At 33.4% G+C, this 15,368-nt stretch overlaps 2 protein-coding genes and 1 long non-coding RNA gene across 5 annotated transcripts; 2 read left to right on the top strand and 1 right to left on the bottom strand.

The window, feature by feature from the left end:
- The first annotated feature begins 54 nt into the window (after positions 1-54).
- LOC127259582 (ABC transporter G family member 31-like) lies at positions 55-7,834 on the top strand. Of its 2 annotated transcripts, XM_051286988.1 has the most exons (22): positions 55-140; positions 284-368; positions 469-631; positions 825-901; positions 994-1,138; positions 1,274-1,575; positions 1,669-1,950; positions 2,422-2,738; positions 2,832-2,992; positions 3,070-3,173; positions 3,333-3,489; positions 3,669-3,716; positions 3,818-3,936; positions 4,046-4,378; positions 4,572-4,862; positions 4,943-5,026; positions 5,173-5,306; positions 5,389-5,616; positions 5,819-5,990; positions 6,241-6,328; positions 6,724-6,890; positions 7,139-7,834. In XM_051286988.1, exons 2-22 carry the CDS (start codon positions 285-287, stop codon positions 7,403-7,405), a joined length of 3,723 nt encoding a protein of 1,240 aa, XP_051142945.1. In that variant the 5' UTR covers positions 55-140; position 284; the 3' UTR covers positions 7,406-7,834. The 2 variants fall into 2 exon arrangements, with proteins under 2 accessions (XP_051142945.1, XP_051142944.1); XM_051286987.1 differs by having other exon boundaries at positions 73-140; positions 2,422-2,992.
- Positions 7,835-9,764: 1,930 nt separating this feature from the next.
- On the top strand, positions 9,765-11,540 carry LOC127260136 (3-oxo-Delta(4,5)-steroid 5-beta-reductase). Its single transcript, XM_051287819.1, has one exon. The coding sequence runs from the start codon at positions 9,887-9,889 to the stop codon at positions 11,045-11,047; it is 1,161 nt and encodes a 386-aa protein (XP_051143776.1). The 5' UTR covers positions 9,765-9,886; the 3' UTR covers positions 11,048-11,540.
- A 150-nt stretch (positions 11,541-11,690) lies between these two features.
- LOC127260137 (uncharacterized) lies at positions 11,691-13,437 on the bottom strand. Of its 2 annotated transcripts, XR_007840641.1 has the most exons (4): positions 13,105-13,437; positions 12,837-12,959; positions 12,247-12,511; positions 11,691-12,127 (listed from the first exon to the last, which is right to left on the bottom strand). It is a non-coding gene; the product is annotated as an uncharacterized LOC127260137 (long non-coding RNA). The 2 variants fall into 2 exon arrangements; XR_007840640.1 differs by having other exon boundaries at positions 12,247-12,959.
- Between the last annotated feature and the right edge of the window lie 1,931 nt (positions 13,438-15,368).

The following is a 15,368-nucleotide window of genomic DNA, read 5'->3' on the forward strand; positions in this document are numbered from 1 at the left end:
AACTACACTATACTACACAAGCTGTGTTAACTGCACTGCACTGCACTGCAGGGAATTTTAACTAAATTGAGGATATTCAAGCCGAAGAGACATGAGCTCACCATCCTCAAGAGCGTTAGCGGTTTTGTTAAACCAGGAAGGTGCGTGAGTACATTCGACCGTTTTTATTTTAATTTTTATAATTTAATTTAGTTTTCCAGTAAAGAACTGTAGAATGATAATGATCTGTTCTCATGATTTAGAAAAATGAAGTGTGGTTGTGTATGTTATTGTATTTTGCTAGGATGACGTTACTTTTGGGGCCTCCTGGTGCCGGAAAGTCTACACTACTCAAGGCACTTTCAGGGAAGCTTGACAACGGTTTGAAGGTATAAATCATTTGCACCAAACAAATTTGATTGGTATAAATTGTAGTAATAGTCATATCCTTTTCTTGTTTGTTGAATTGCCTCTCTTTGCTTGTTTCAGGGAAATGGTAGTATCACGTATAATGGCCACAAATTTGAGGAATTTTATGTGCAGAGGGCTTGTTCATATATAAGCCAGACGGATAATCACATTGCAGAAATGACTGTGAGGGAAACACTAGATTTTGCAGCAAGATGCCAAGGTTCGGGTGAAGAATTTTCAGGTATGTGCTATTTGTTTCTCTTTTGTTCTTCATTTTCGATATGTGCTGTTTAACTAATTGAAGTTTTATGTTTTCTGTGTAATTAATTGGTGCTGTTTTCAGTTCTATATATATACATATATATATATATATTTGTATGGATTTGCATGTAATAATCAGGGAGTAATTTGAATTTGTAATGTTCATACTGTAGAGTATATGAAGGAGATTAACCGTCTTGAAAGGGTGATGAATATCCGTCCCCGCCCTGAGATAGATGCTTATATGAAGGTGTCATTTATGTTAATTGATATTACTTGTCAGCACTTGCTCTTGTTCATTTCATCATTCTCATCCTTTTGACTAATAAACAAACTACTCAGGCATCATCCATCAGCGGTAAAAAGCACAGCATCACAACAGAATACATATTGAAAATTCTTGGCCTTGATGTGTGTTCGGACACAATAGTTGGTAACGACATGCTCAGAGGTGTTTCAGGGGGGCAAAAAAAGAGAGTTACTACAGGTCTTCTCCTACCAAAAGCCTTAATGCTCGTGATCTTGTGATTTAGCCTCAATATATATTTGATATTTGCCCATCATATTTGTGTCTCGACAAAATTTTACATGCGGTATTGATGGAGACTAAATTTGCTTGTAGGAGAAATGGTGGTTGGGCCACGGAAAACACTATTCATGGATGAAATATCAACGGGTCTTGATAGCTCTACTACATTTCAGGTTGTTAAGTGTATTAGAAACTTTGTTCATTTCATGGAAGGAACCGTTTTAATGGCCCTTCTTCAACCTGCTCCGGAGACATTTGATCTTTTCGATGATCTTATATTACTTTCTGAGGGGCACGTAATATATCAAGGACCATGTGCTCAAGTTCTTGAGTTTTTTGAGTCATTGGGTTTCCAGAAGCCCCCGCGTAAGAATACTGCTGATTTTTTACAAGAGGTAAAAGATGATGTCGAATTTACTATCCCCTGTTCTTAGTTCTGTGCATATTTTGTCCATAAGCTTAACTTCAGCAAGTTTTGAACATCTTAGGTAACTTCAAAAAAGGACCAGGGACAATATTGGGGTGATCGTTCTAAACCATACGAGTATGTTCCCGTCTCAAGAATAGCTGAAGAGTTTTGGAAATCACGATATGGTCAGGATTTGCGATATTTTCTCTCAACTTCATATGATAAATCTAAAAGTCATCCTTCAGCTTTGCCCAAAACTAAGTATGCCATATCAAGATGGGAGCTCTGTAAAGCTTGTTTCTCTAGAGAGTTGCTTCTATTCGATAGAAACCGTTTTTTGTACATCTTCAAGGCACTCCAGGTATGTTATATCTCATTTTGAATGGTTAACGACTTTATATTTTATCGTGATAAATACTATTGTATTCGCTTAACTTTTATTAAGAGCATATATAGTAAATTTAAATGCATATAGTAGATCAATGTAGTTTCTCATAATCTAAATTTTGTGAGACAATTAGATATATTTGGCTTTCTTAGCATATGGACATCTTGGCTCTTTTATAAAGTTTGAGTTATTGAATTTGTCACATCCTTCTACGGACTTAGACGTTAGATTAAAAATTCAAAAAGTATGCTATATTGCTTTGTTTTGATTAGCCAATAGTATCTTAATATGCAAAACTATTTTTAAATAGTATATGCCAATGGGGAACAATGCCTAACTTTCATTATCATCCATGGAATTTCAAGGTGAATGAGTAGAAACATTCACCTTTACTTCCCAACTGTTAATGATCTGATGTCTCTAAGAACATAATTATCTTTGCAGATTGTGTATATAGCAATTCTAGCATGTACATCGTTTCTTCACACAAGACTAAGTCCAATTGATGTGATGAATGGCGAGCTTTATCTTTCTTGCTTGTTCTTTAGCCTGGTAGCCATGTTGTTCAATGGATTTGCGGAGCTACCTCTGACAATATTTCGACTTCCAGTATTTTACAAGCAAAGGGATAATCTTTTTCATCCTGCATGGTCATGGTCTATCACATATTTCTTAAGCCGGATTCCTTATTCAATAGTTGAATCTGTTGCATGGTCTTCTGTGGTGTATTTTAGCGTCGGATTTGCTCCAGGAGCTGCCAGGTATAATAATAATCCAGAAAATTCTTCAATTTCACTGATGACAATGAAATATTTGAATCTCATCTCTTCTTTTCATATTTGTTTATGTTTCAGATTCTTCCGATTTGTACTGCTACTCTTTTCACTACACCAAATGGCATTAGGTCTCTTCAGGTTTAATGCTACTTTGGCGAGAGATATGGTTGTTGCGAACACTTACGGGTCAATTGCGATGATGACAATATTTCTGTTGGGTGGATTTGTCATACCAAAAGGTTTAGTATCTTTTGCAAGTCAATGTTATGGTCAGGTACTCGTTATCTTTCTTTAAAATATTATGATGCTGTCTCAGGAATGATCAAGCCATGGTGGATATGGGCATACTGGGTATCGCCATTATCTTATGCGCAACGAGCAATTGCTGTTAATGAATTTCTAGCTACAAGATGGGTAAAGGTGTGTATTTGTATGCATCTTGTTATCTCTTTGAACATTCTGTGTTACCAATAAATGACCACACACCTATCATTGTATCATCTTATGCTTAGTCTCCAAATGAATTTCAGCTTTCATATCCATTAAATTTTTTGGTAGTTATTACCTTCCATCTTGCAGAGATTGACAGCCCAAAACACCTCTCTCGGATACACAATCCTCCAACTTCATGACTTACCCACTGAGGATTATTGGTATTGGATTGGAGTTGGTGTTTTATTAGCGTATGCTATATTATTCAACATGGCTTCAACAATTGCGCTGACATTTCTAAATCGTATGTCTTCTGACCAAATATAATATATCTGTACCCCTAAAACTTCATATTAGTTTGACTTTACAAGAGACTGTGCACACAACCACTGATAGAAAATACTATTATGGTTTGTTAAGAATGAATTTTCTGACATGGTGCCATTGTTGATTTTATGTTAAATTCCCTGTTGTCTCCTACAGCTCTCACCTCATCTCGAACGATTCTTCCAGAAGACAACAATGACCAAGGTACTTTGGCTACCATTTACACTTAGCAATGCCATGCATCCAGTTGATTGTGTTGTGTTGTGTTTTTAAAGCTATTGTCTTCTTTTTCCTGGTCAAAGCAGAGAAGTCCATGTCTGTTACACCATCAAACAATCATGCAAAAAAGAAAGGGATGATTCTACCGTTCCAACCATTAGTCATGACATTCCATAAAGTTAACTACTTTGTTGACATGCCTAAGGTAGTAAATCTCGTTTTAAGCTACTTTATCTATAATGAATCAGTAGTCCTATTTGCAATTTATGATATTTAAATAGTACGTATACATGTATCTGACTGAAAACTTCCAGGAAATGAGTTCACAAGGTGTCCCGGAAAGAAGATTGCAACTGCTGTCGAATGTCAGTGGAGTGTTCTCACCTGGTGTGCTGACAGCATTAATGGGGTCAAGTGGAGCTGGGAAAACAACATTAATGGATGTCCTTGCGGGTAGAAAGACTAGTGGATACATCGAAGGAGACATAAAGATTTCTGGTTATCTGAAGGAGCAGAAGACTTTTGCTAGGGTGTCTGGATATGTGGAACAAAACGACATACATTCACCTGAGCTGACAGTTTATGAGTCCCTCTTGTTTTCATCATTTCTACGGCTCCCAAAGGATGTGGATGAAGGACAAAGACAAGTATGTGATGGCGTGTTGCATCTATGATTCTTATATTAAGTTTTTTTCTTTTTAAAGATTCTTTTCATCTTTTGGAGGAAATAAACATAAACAGATATAAGCTGATGGATCTTGTTAGCACTCATTAGGACTTCTAGGTGAGGTAGAGCTTTAATATAACCGACTATTAACATTTTTTCTTATTTTTCCCCAGGAGTTTGTTGAAGAGGTAATGCAGTTGGTGGAACTCGACTCCCTAAGGCATGCATTGGTAGGGTTGCCTGGCATTTCCGGGTTATCCACTGAACAGAGAAAACGTTTGACAATAGCAGTTGAGCTCGTTGCAAATCCATCAATCATTTTTATGGATGAACCAACATCTGGTCTTGATGCACGGGCTGCAGCAATTGTCATGCGGACAGTTCGCAACACTGTTGATACAGGAAGAACAGTGGTGTGCACCATACATCAGCCAAGTATTGAGATTTTTGAAGCATTTGATGAGGTTTGATGTTTGTATACATTTCTGTTCTTATACTCAAGCATACTGAATCAACTGATGTATATGGTAATTGGAAATTGCAGCTCCTTCTGCTGAAGCGTGGCGGCAGAGTGATATATGGTGGTAAACTTGGCGAAAATTCACAAACCATGATCAACTATTTTCAGGTAAAATGTGAAGTCGACTATTAACTTATTGTCTGCTGTTAGCGAATGCTGCTGCCTTTTATCTTCCTTCATTATTTACATTAGGAGTAATATCTTTTGAAAGTATATGTTTCTACAATTATTACCTAATCTCACATATCATCTAGGGGATAAGAGGAGTTACACCTTTTCCAGATGGCTACAACCCTGCAAATTGGATGCTTGAAGTAACCACTCTTGCTGTTGAACAAAGCATTAATGAAGATTTTTCTGTGATATATGCAAATTCGCAGCAGTACCGGTATTCCTATTATGGTACTCATTACTTCTATAGAGCAAATGTTTGTGATGCTATTACTAACTTTGCTAAACTTACAATGCAGAGACGTTGAAGCTTCTATTCAGAGACTGAGCATCCCTCCTGAAAATTCCAAACCTCTAAAATTCAGTACAACATATGCAAGAAGCACATTATCTCAATTTAAAATATGCTTTTGGAAGCAAAACATCATTTATTGGAGAAAGCCAGAATACAACGGGATCAAGATGCTTTTTACAGCTTTTGGTGCTATTATCATTGGTACCATATTTTGGGATGTTGGTTCCAAAAGGTAATGCTCTTCTAAATTTTTCAATAACGTTAATGAAGTAACTATTCCATGTTAAGGTTCGATACTTTCTGTGTTTTCAATGACGTTTCTGGAATTCAGCTTCCATTCCACTTGTTCTTTAGAATCTATCAACACTGTCCCTTAGTAGGTGCATGTATCAGTAAGTATAATGATGCATATTGTTGTCTGAATGATTTTCCAGGAGTTCGGCTCAAGCACTGTTTGTCTTGATGGGAGCTCTCTATGCTTCTGCCACTTTTCTTGGTGTGAACAATTGTGGGACTGTACAACCGATAATAGCAATTGAGAGGTCTGTCTTTTATAGAGAAAAGGCTGCTGGAATGTACTCCCCGGTTCCATTCGCACTTGCACAGGCGAGTTTTTGTTTCTCTTTTTAATGTTATTTTACCTTTCAGGTTTCCTTTCTTCTTCACCTTCCCTTTTCAAATGTTTTTTGTTTTCTAGACAAGGTTAAGTCATGACTTTTGTTTTCAGACGCTAATGTGATTTGAATGCTCCATGAGGAATCATCTTACACTTTTATTAATTGCAAATATTTCCGATCATAGTTTGTGCAATTTAGTATATGGTTTAATCAAATTCCAATCACTTTTATGATTGCAGGGTCTTGTGGAGTTTCCATACATTTTGGTACAAACTGTAATATACACCATTATCACCTACTTCATGATGAACTACGAGAGGACAGCCGGTAATTTTATTTTTTACTAAAAAATTTTCTTTCGTATTTCATACATTTTTCATTCTTTTATTGGTTGCCATTTCATCCCATGGTAAAGCTGTATATGGAGTCTAACTATGCCTTGAAATTTTTACATATTTTCCAACAAGAAAGTAAACATGTAAATGATTTTCGTTGTGTTTGCTAAAATGTGCGCGGATCCCTTTACATTTCACTTTGTCTTACCTGTATATTTACATGATGTTCATGTGCGATATCTCATTGCCTTTTCCTCAATGCATCATAAACATAACCTCCAAGGTTTTTAATACATTTTGTCGATTGATTATTACTTTATAAATAGTTAAGAACTTCGATATCAGATAACTTCGTGCTGATTTGCTGCTTTTGCTAATATGTCACAGGAAAGATTTTCATGTACCTCTTATTCATGTTTCTCACATTCTTGTACTTCACCTTCTTCGGGATGATGGCTGTGGGACTTACTCCTACTCTAAACTTGGCGGCAGTCTACTCCGGTGCATTTTACGCGACTTGGAATCTATTTTCTGGCTTTCTCATCCCGGTGCCGGTAAGTATAGACTTAAAAAATTTCTTGTTATAACTACATCAATAAAACTCGCATGTTCATAAGACAATGCTAACTTACACAAAAGAAATATCGAGAAAATGATAACTTCTTGTGCTTTGTAAGAAACACAAGCTCGGGATTTTCATACATTTTGCATTTTTAGAGTACTAAACTTGTGGTTTACTTTGCTGTAATTTGATTGCCATTTGATTAGAACCTACAACTACTTGGATCATTTATGATTACAGAACATCCCGCCATGGTGGACATGGCTCTACTACATCTGTCCGGTAGCTTGGTCTTTGCGCGGCATAATCACATCCCAATTAGGCGACGTAGAGACAACAGTCATCGGGCCGGATTTTGAAGGAACAGTCAAGGAGTTCATCAGCCAACGATTTGGTTTCGAGTCGAAGATGCTCTGGCCTACCACCGGCGTGCTCATTGGATTTTCTGTTGTCTTCTTCGGTGCTTATGTCTTCTCTGTCAAAGCTCTCAATTTTCAGAGAAGATAGAAATGAAGTAGTTAAGAAAAGATGGGACTTTTGAGGAGTCATTCAATATTTGAGAAATGAAGAATTTTATGCATCTAAGAGTTTATAAGAACAAATAGATTCTTGATTCTTTTTTAGGACCATTTTGTTATATTACCTAGGAATTGTTTCTAACAAATTATTCGAACAAAAAAACTACGTATTCTTTTGAATATGCGGGCAGCCTCGGACAGGACGGTCAACAACACACCTTGGAAGCCCGATTGAGGGGCGCGATCCCGGCAAGTTCAGGTACAAGTTGAATAAAAAAAGAATTAATGATCGAACCGGATTAACAATTTGGCAAGAAAGTTGGACGTGGTTGTAATAGTTTACGAAGGGACGAACATGATGGTCAGGCTGTCGAATTACCGTGGCCATGTGCTTCTACAAAGCCATGGTTTGATATGTAAGCAATAATTATATATATGTAGTATTTATTTTGTGGTGTTCAAGTTATTTTGGATATTAAAAACGAATTATATATTTGTTGTAAGAATTCCTTCCAACAAGGTTACGGCTGGTGCCCCCAATTGTGCCTCGATCACGCACCCCAAGTTGCCCACCACTTTATTTAACAATTAATATACTACTTCCTCCATTACATATAATTTGTCACTATCGTCAGTTCGACGTAATTTGTCCTTTCTATTTTTGAAAATATAATTATGCACTTTAATCGTATTTTAAATTTTAAATTTTATAATTTTTTTAATTTTAATTAAATTATTTACTTATCTTAATCTTAATCTATAATTATTTTTACTGAATAATAATTATTTTAACTAATACACTTCTTAATTACTTACTAATTATATTTTACCTAAATTCTCGTGTCTACGGTAATACACCCATATTACATAGAACAAAGGGAGTACTACTTTCCATTTACTTTTTGGTGTTTATCTTTTTAAAAAAATATATTCTTCTTGTTCTATAAGTAAATATTCATTTGTTTTTTTCAAGTAGTTTTAGAAATATTAGTATTATATTAAGATACAATATGAATAAAATAGAAATGACTAAAATAACTTATTAGTATGTATGATATAAAGGTAATGAGATTTGTATAATATATTGTAAGTTGTAAGAGTATTTGTAACGTTAAGTAGATAGTAAAAAAGAAATAGATACTTTGTTATGGGATTGATTAAAATGAAAAAATAGATATTTTGTTATGGAATGGAGGAAGTAGTATAAATTTTAAGAAAAAATACAAAAATAACGCAAAAAACAAATATAATCTTTAGAGAGGAAGAAAATATTTTTTATTATTATTAAGTTCAATTGAAAATTCTTGTATCTTAAAAAAATAATAAATAAATATTTTTTATTGTATTTTTTTGTGAATTTTATATTTTATTATTCAAATTAAAAATATATATATTAAATAAAATATATTTTTTTATATTATATCAAAAATTTATACCACGTCAAACAATTATTTATATTCAATATTTTATTATTTAATAATCCACACCAAAAACTCCAAACTCACAAAGAAACACTGCTTTTATTAATTGGTCAATGCTCTCACTCTACATTTCTAAATTAATTTAACAATGCGGATCCAGCTGATAATATTAATTGTTATTGTCGTCTACTGCTTTTATTTATTTTTGTACGTATTTATTTACTTAAAGTATAGGAAAAGATTATAAAATAAAATAAGTATATATAACAAAGTTTTATTACTTGTTTGTAATCAAATTTACTAAATTAGAATAATAGAAAGTGATTGCCAAGACTCAAAAAAATTAAAATGAGTACAGACTAAGTATTACTTTTTAATTACACATTTTATACATTAAAGATTTATTATACTGACTATATGTATATGAAATACTGGTCAAAGATATATAAGATATTGAATAATTGAAGGCAATCAACACTAATTGTGTGATAGTTTATGTTTTGATTTTGTTTTAATTTTTTAAATTCTAAAATATTTGAGAACATTAAATGTACTATTTTAAATTACAACTGCATTATATATATATATATATTTCAACGTAATATAAATAAATTTAAAACTAACGTACACAATGGTAAACACATCAAATAGTATTTATATATTATAAATAAATAAGAATCAAATTTTTTTTGTTTTATTTCATTTCGTGAGAACTCCCAATAGCTAACAAGGGAAGTCACACTAATCTATTTTTAACCGCTATTTTTAACCACATGTACACATGTTAAGAATTTTACCATAAAAGTATCTTTTAATTTTTGAAACTATTTCATTAATTAACATATATATATAAATATATTAAATATAAATTAATAATTTTGATAAATCGAGTCGGGCCAGACAAAACACGATTTTTTGGTGCCTTACCTAATTTTATCACCCCCTAAGTATATACAGTGAAAAATGGTAATGTGCATAAAGCCATAAACCATTGCTATAAATAAGGAAGGTATTGATGCATTCAAGAATCAAGAATCAAGAATTCATCAATGGCTCTACATGATACAAAAAAACACAACACTAAACCTAATGTAGCAGCCATCTTTGGGGTGACTGGCCTTGTGGGGAGACAGCTTGCAAGAAGCCTGCTTTCGGCAGGGCCCGGCGACATCGACGTCGACGACGACTGGAAGGTCTACGGCGTCGCCCGGCGCCGCCTTCCGGAAGAGGAAGACGAGTTCCGGGGACACCCCGGATACCGTTTCGTTTTGTGCGATCTACTTTGTCGTGAGGACGTCGAAAAAAAGCTCGCCCCGATGGATGACGTTACTCACGTCTTTTGGCTCACTTGGGCCGCCGGGTTCCCCGTCGACACCGTCGAGTGCTACGACGAAAACAAGTCGATGATGGGCAACGCTTTGGACGTGATTCTCCGAAACGCGACGGGGCTACGGCACGTCTCGTTGCAAACCGGGGTGAAGCATTACGTGTCGTTGACTGGCGGGTCGGGGGACGAGGGGGTCATGTTGTACGACGAGGAGTCTCCGAGGATCGACGTCGGGCGTAACTTCTACTACGGTCTCGAGGACTTGTTGGACGAGAAATTGCCGGGTCGTAACGTCGCATGGTCGATCCACCGGCCGGGATTGATCGCGGGGTGCTCGAGGAGAACGTTTTATAACTTCGTCGGAAGTTTATGCGTTTACGGCACCTTGTGCAAGTATTTAGGTCTCCCATTTTTGTTCGGCGGGACGCGTCGTTGTTGGGAGGAGATGCATATCGATTGCTCGGATGCTCGGCTCGTCGCCGAGCAACATGTGTGGGCGGCGACGAGGGGCGGGCCCCGCAGAGGGGAAGCATTTAATGCGATCAACGGTGAGGATTACGCGTGGAAGGAGATATGGGGGGCGATCGGGGAGAAGCTCGGGGTTACGGGCGGGGGGGTTTCGGAGGAATTCGTGTACGCCGAGGCGATGGCGGGAAAGGAAGATGTTTGGAGAGAAATTGTCGAGGGAAACGGACTTGTGAAGACGGAAGTCGAGGAATTGGCGAACTGGCAGATGTTGGATGTGATGTTTCGAATCCCGAAGAAAATGTTGGTAAGTAGAAAGAAGATTGATTCAATGGGGTTCAAGACAAGAAGGTATGGTGCCTTGGATTCAATGTTGTATTGGATTGATGTTATGAGGAAACATAAGTATATCCCTTAAGACATTGCTATTGGTATGAAATATTGTATTACAAACTCATAAAAGTTTTATTTTTAATGATATTGAATCAAATAAAGTTGTATAAATTCTTAAAATGTTCATCTTAATGACAATGGTCGGTGCCAAGAAGTTATAATATTAAAAATATATGTCAAAATAATAATTAACTAAAAATATAAATAAATAAGTAAAGAAATTATAAAATAATGAGTTCGTGCTAAATCGTGGTTTGAATTGTTGGTAGCATATCATATTTAGAATTCGGCGGTCAAAGCCTAAGCATAGATGGACGGACATCGAGAAATGTACCTTTATTAATTAATAGGTTATTAATCTTCTGAAACAAATAAATAAAATAAAATAAAATAGAGTTATTAATAAAATTCAATTTATTAATAGCTAGAACATGATTACTTTTTCTTCTCTTTTCTTTTTTAAATTTTTTATGAGAATTTCTAATGCACCCAATATTGTTTAAAATATAACTATTAAGTGTTTAAACACGTTTAGAGAAAATTTATACTCCTAAATTTTCTTTTAATAAAATAATTTCAAAATTTTTCCAAAAACTTTAAAATTTTCTGGTGTGCTTTCATGTAGATTGAGTAGTACTATTATTTGAATATACATGACTAACATTAAATAAAACATACCAATGGGAAATAGTGCATTACTTTTATTATCATCCATAACATTTTTAAGTGAAATATTACTTTCTAAGGGGCACATTATACAAACAAGGGCAACCTACTCAAGTTCTTCTATTTTTAAGTCATTGGGTTTTCAGAGATCTAACGTATAAGAATACGGCTGATTTTCTACAAAAGGTAGAAGATGATATCGAAAATTCACCTTTTATCTCTTGTAGAAAATCACCTATATTCTTATCCGGTGGTTTCTGAAAACCCAATGACTAAAAATTAAAAGACTCCCTTCAAATATCTCAATGCTTGAATGTATGGTGCACACTATTGTTCTACCAATATTTTATTACTAGAAATTCATTGACAGCAATTTCCGGTTGCGTATAGGATAATATAGATACCCAGTATGCCCATATCCACCATGGTTTCATCAGTCCTGAAACAAGATCGTCGTCAATAATTAAAGAAAGAAAACAAGTACATGAATGACTATAATATATATGGTTTCATTATCATCAACTGCACTTGAAGAGTTATTTGGATTTGTCATTATACCTCGCGGCGTCGGAGGCTTATCAAACGCTGAAATATACCATGCAAGACCATGTAATAGATTCAACCATCGAATAGGGAATCCGGCTTAAAAGATTGTTAAAGACTATGACCATGCAGGATGAAAGAGATTATCTCTTTGCTTGTAAAATATAGGAAGCCGAGATACTGTTAAAGGTAGCTCGGCAAACCCACTGGACAACAAGCAAGAGAGATACAACTTTTCATTCATCACGTATCTGCATGCTAGTCTTGCTACATACACAATCTGCAAAATATTTGTAAGATTAGTTCATCTTCTTTCGGACTTCATCATCACAAAGCAAAAGCACTATAGTATACTTTTCGAATTTCATTCCCAACTAAAATTTTATTAAAGACCCAAGATGTCCCTACGATGAGAGAACCCGAGAAATAAATCATCTAATTGTGACATAGAATTTAGATTCCTCGAAACTTCATTGATGTACTTACTATATATATATATGCATTTAAACTTCACTTAGATGAGTTTTTTTGCTTACTATGCATGCACTCAATGAAAATTAAGCTAATACAATAGTATTATCGCAGTAAAATTGTAAGAAACTAACCATTCAAAGTACTTTACAAACCTACAAAATACGGTTGTTTTTTTCTGATGAGAAGCAACTCTTGGGAGAAACAAACTTTGAAAAACTCCCATCTTGAGATCGCATACATGGTTTCCGGTAAAGCTGAAGGATGAGAATTTAGATTTATCATATGGAATCGACGGAAAAAGATTGCAAATCTTGACCATGTCGTGATTTCCAAAATTCTTCAGCTACTCTTATAAATTGAGACGGAAATGTATTCGATTAATCGTATGGTCCAATTTACCTCTTGTAGAAAATCAGCCATATTCTTAAGTAGGGGCTTCTCAAGAATTTGATTACAATTTGATGTTTTGGGAGCAGGTTGAAGAAGACCCATGAAAACTGTTCGTTCCAAAATATGAACAAAATTCCTACCACAACCAGACTTGATATGTTGTGGAGCTATCAAGCCCTGTTGGGGGCGGAGGAGGAAGAAGCGTCGGCGGTGGTGGGCGGCCGGAGGATACAGACGGCGGGCGTTGGGAATGAAGGAATTTGGGAGAGGTGATATTCTAAGGTTGGTGGCTTCGGTATTTCTGTTTGGTTCAGAGGAAGGGAAGGGGAGGGCTTTAATAGAACGGATGAGAGGCGAAGACGGGGAAAAATATTAAAATTGTAGTAACGTATTTAGTTCATACGAGAGTAAGAGAGATCAGATAAGGAAAAATAGTATTTTTCTGTTTGGTTAAACAAAAAAATAAAATAAAATATAATTATTTTATTATTTTATCTCTGTATTATATAAATTAAAAAAATAAAAGTATTTAATAAAAAACGATTAATTTATTTATAAAATGTGATACAAAATTTATTTATATAATATAATAAAAACAATAATTACATTACGATCTTCGAATAATCAAATATTTTATACATTATTTATTTATTAAATTTACCAATAAAAATAAACAATAATTTTAGTGTATAAATAATAACACTATAACAAAAATTATATAAACTAAGTATATTATAAAAATATTTTATATTTTATAATTTATATTTTTTTAATATTAATTAAACTATTTGATTTTTTTATCTAAATTCTTGTATCTATAATAATATGCTCATATTATATGATAAAAATAAAATAAAATATTAATATTATAGATATAATTATATGCTCATTTGTAATTTATTAAAAAATTATTATAATTAAACTTGATTAAAATACGTGAATTAAAACTATTTCAAAATATATAATATAATTTTAATATATATTAATATTTATTTGATATAATTAAAATTAAAATAAATAAATATTAAAATTTTGAAAAATATTATAAAATTTCTAATAAAATATGTAAATGGTGTAATAGGTAATAAAATAAAAAAAAAATTTGATAAAAAAAAAAAAATTAGAAAAAATTGACTCCCCTCCCCTTTTTCTAATAAAATTTGAACAAAACACAAAAATTTTTATAATTCCCACTCTTCCCCTCTTAAACCGTGAAACCAAACAGACCCTTAGGTTTAGGGCATTTGTTAGTGCCCGTGACTGGGAGGGGACCACTATAGATATATAGATGATGGGGGTACGAAAATGACGTAAAACAAACTTCCATTTATTGATGAGGCTATGTACATATAGATAATGGGGTACGGTCTATTTGTTTGTGAGAGATGATTACTACAATATTCAATACTAGGATAAAATTGGATAAAATATAAGGCAGAGATGATTATAAATATTGCATAATATTTGCAACAGAAAAAAAACAAATTGTTGCATTATGTTTGAAATGGAAGAAGTACTATTCAAGTATCTAAATATCTAAATGCAGAAAACAAATTAAAATATTATTTAAGTATAATATTTTTTTTAAAAAAAATCTATTTAAATTATAAAATAAAATACTTCTTTCGTTCCAAAATTATAATCTGATTTGTGTTTGGCACTGGATTAGTGGGTAAAAAATACGGGTAAAAGACTTTTTTTTTGCCTTACGAGTGTATTAATGTAAAAAATAGTGACAATTGTGTAATAATAATGAAAAAAGTGAGAATAATTTTATAGTGATATAATTATTTATAGAAATGAGATTATTATTTTAGAATGGATAAAACTGATAAATATGACTATATACCAGTTTGTTTGGTTGTAATTTAATATTAATTTAAATTTTTATTTAAATAATATTCTAATATTATTAGAAATTGTGCATGATAGATAATGATAATTTTGATTTAAAAGACTAAAAGAATATACTCATGGGTATATTTTTATTTAAAATGTACTTATTTATCAAATAAAATACTTTTTGAGAAAATTTATTTCTTACTTATTTTTATGAGAAGTGGGCCTTACCCATAAGTAAGGTCGTCAAGTATTGTAATTATGGGCCATAGACTAGCCCACTCATGTAAACCCATAGGCCCAAATAATATTTGAAATTATGTTTTTTTGCACATTGATCAAAATTGTACGTGTGGTTACTTAATTTTAATTTTTTTAAAAAATTTTATTTTATTCAAATAATATTTTTAATAAGTACTTGTAATAAAATAAAT

This window comes from Andrographis paniculata, unplaced genomic scaffold (assembly GCF_009805555.1).
Source record: "Andrographis paniculata isolate CXL003 unplaced genomic scaffold, ASM980555v1 Contig60END, whole genome shotgun sequence".
NCBI lineage: Eukaryota > Viridiplantae > Streptophyta > Magnoliopsida > Lamiales > Acanthaceae > Andrographis > Andrographis paniculata.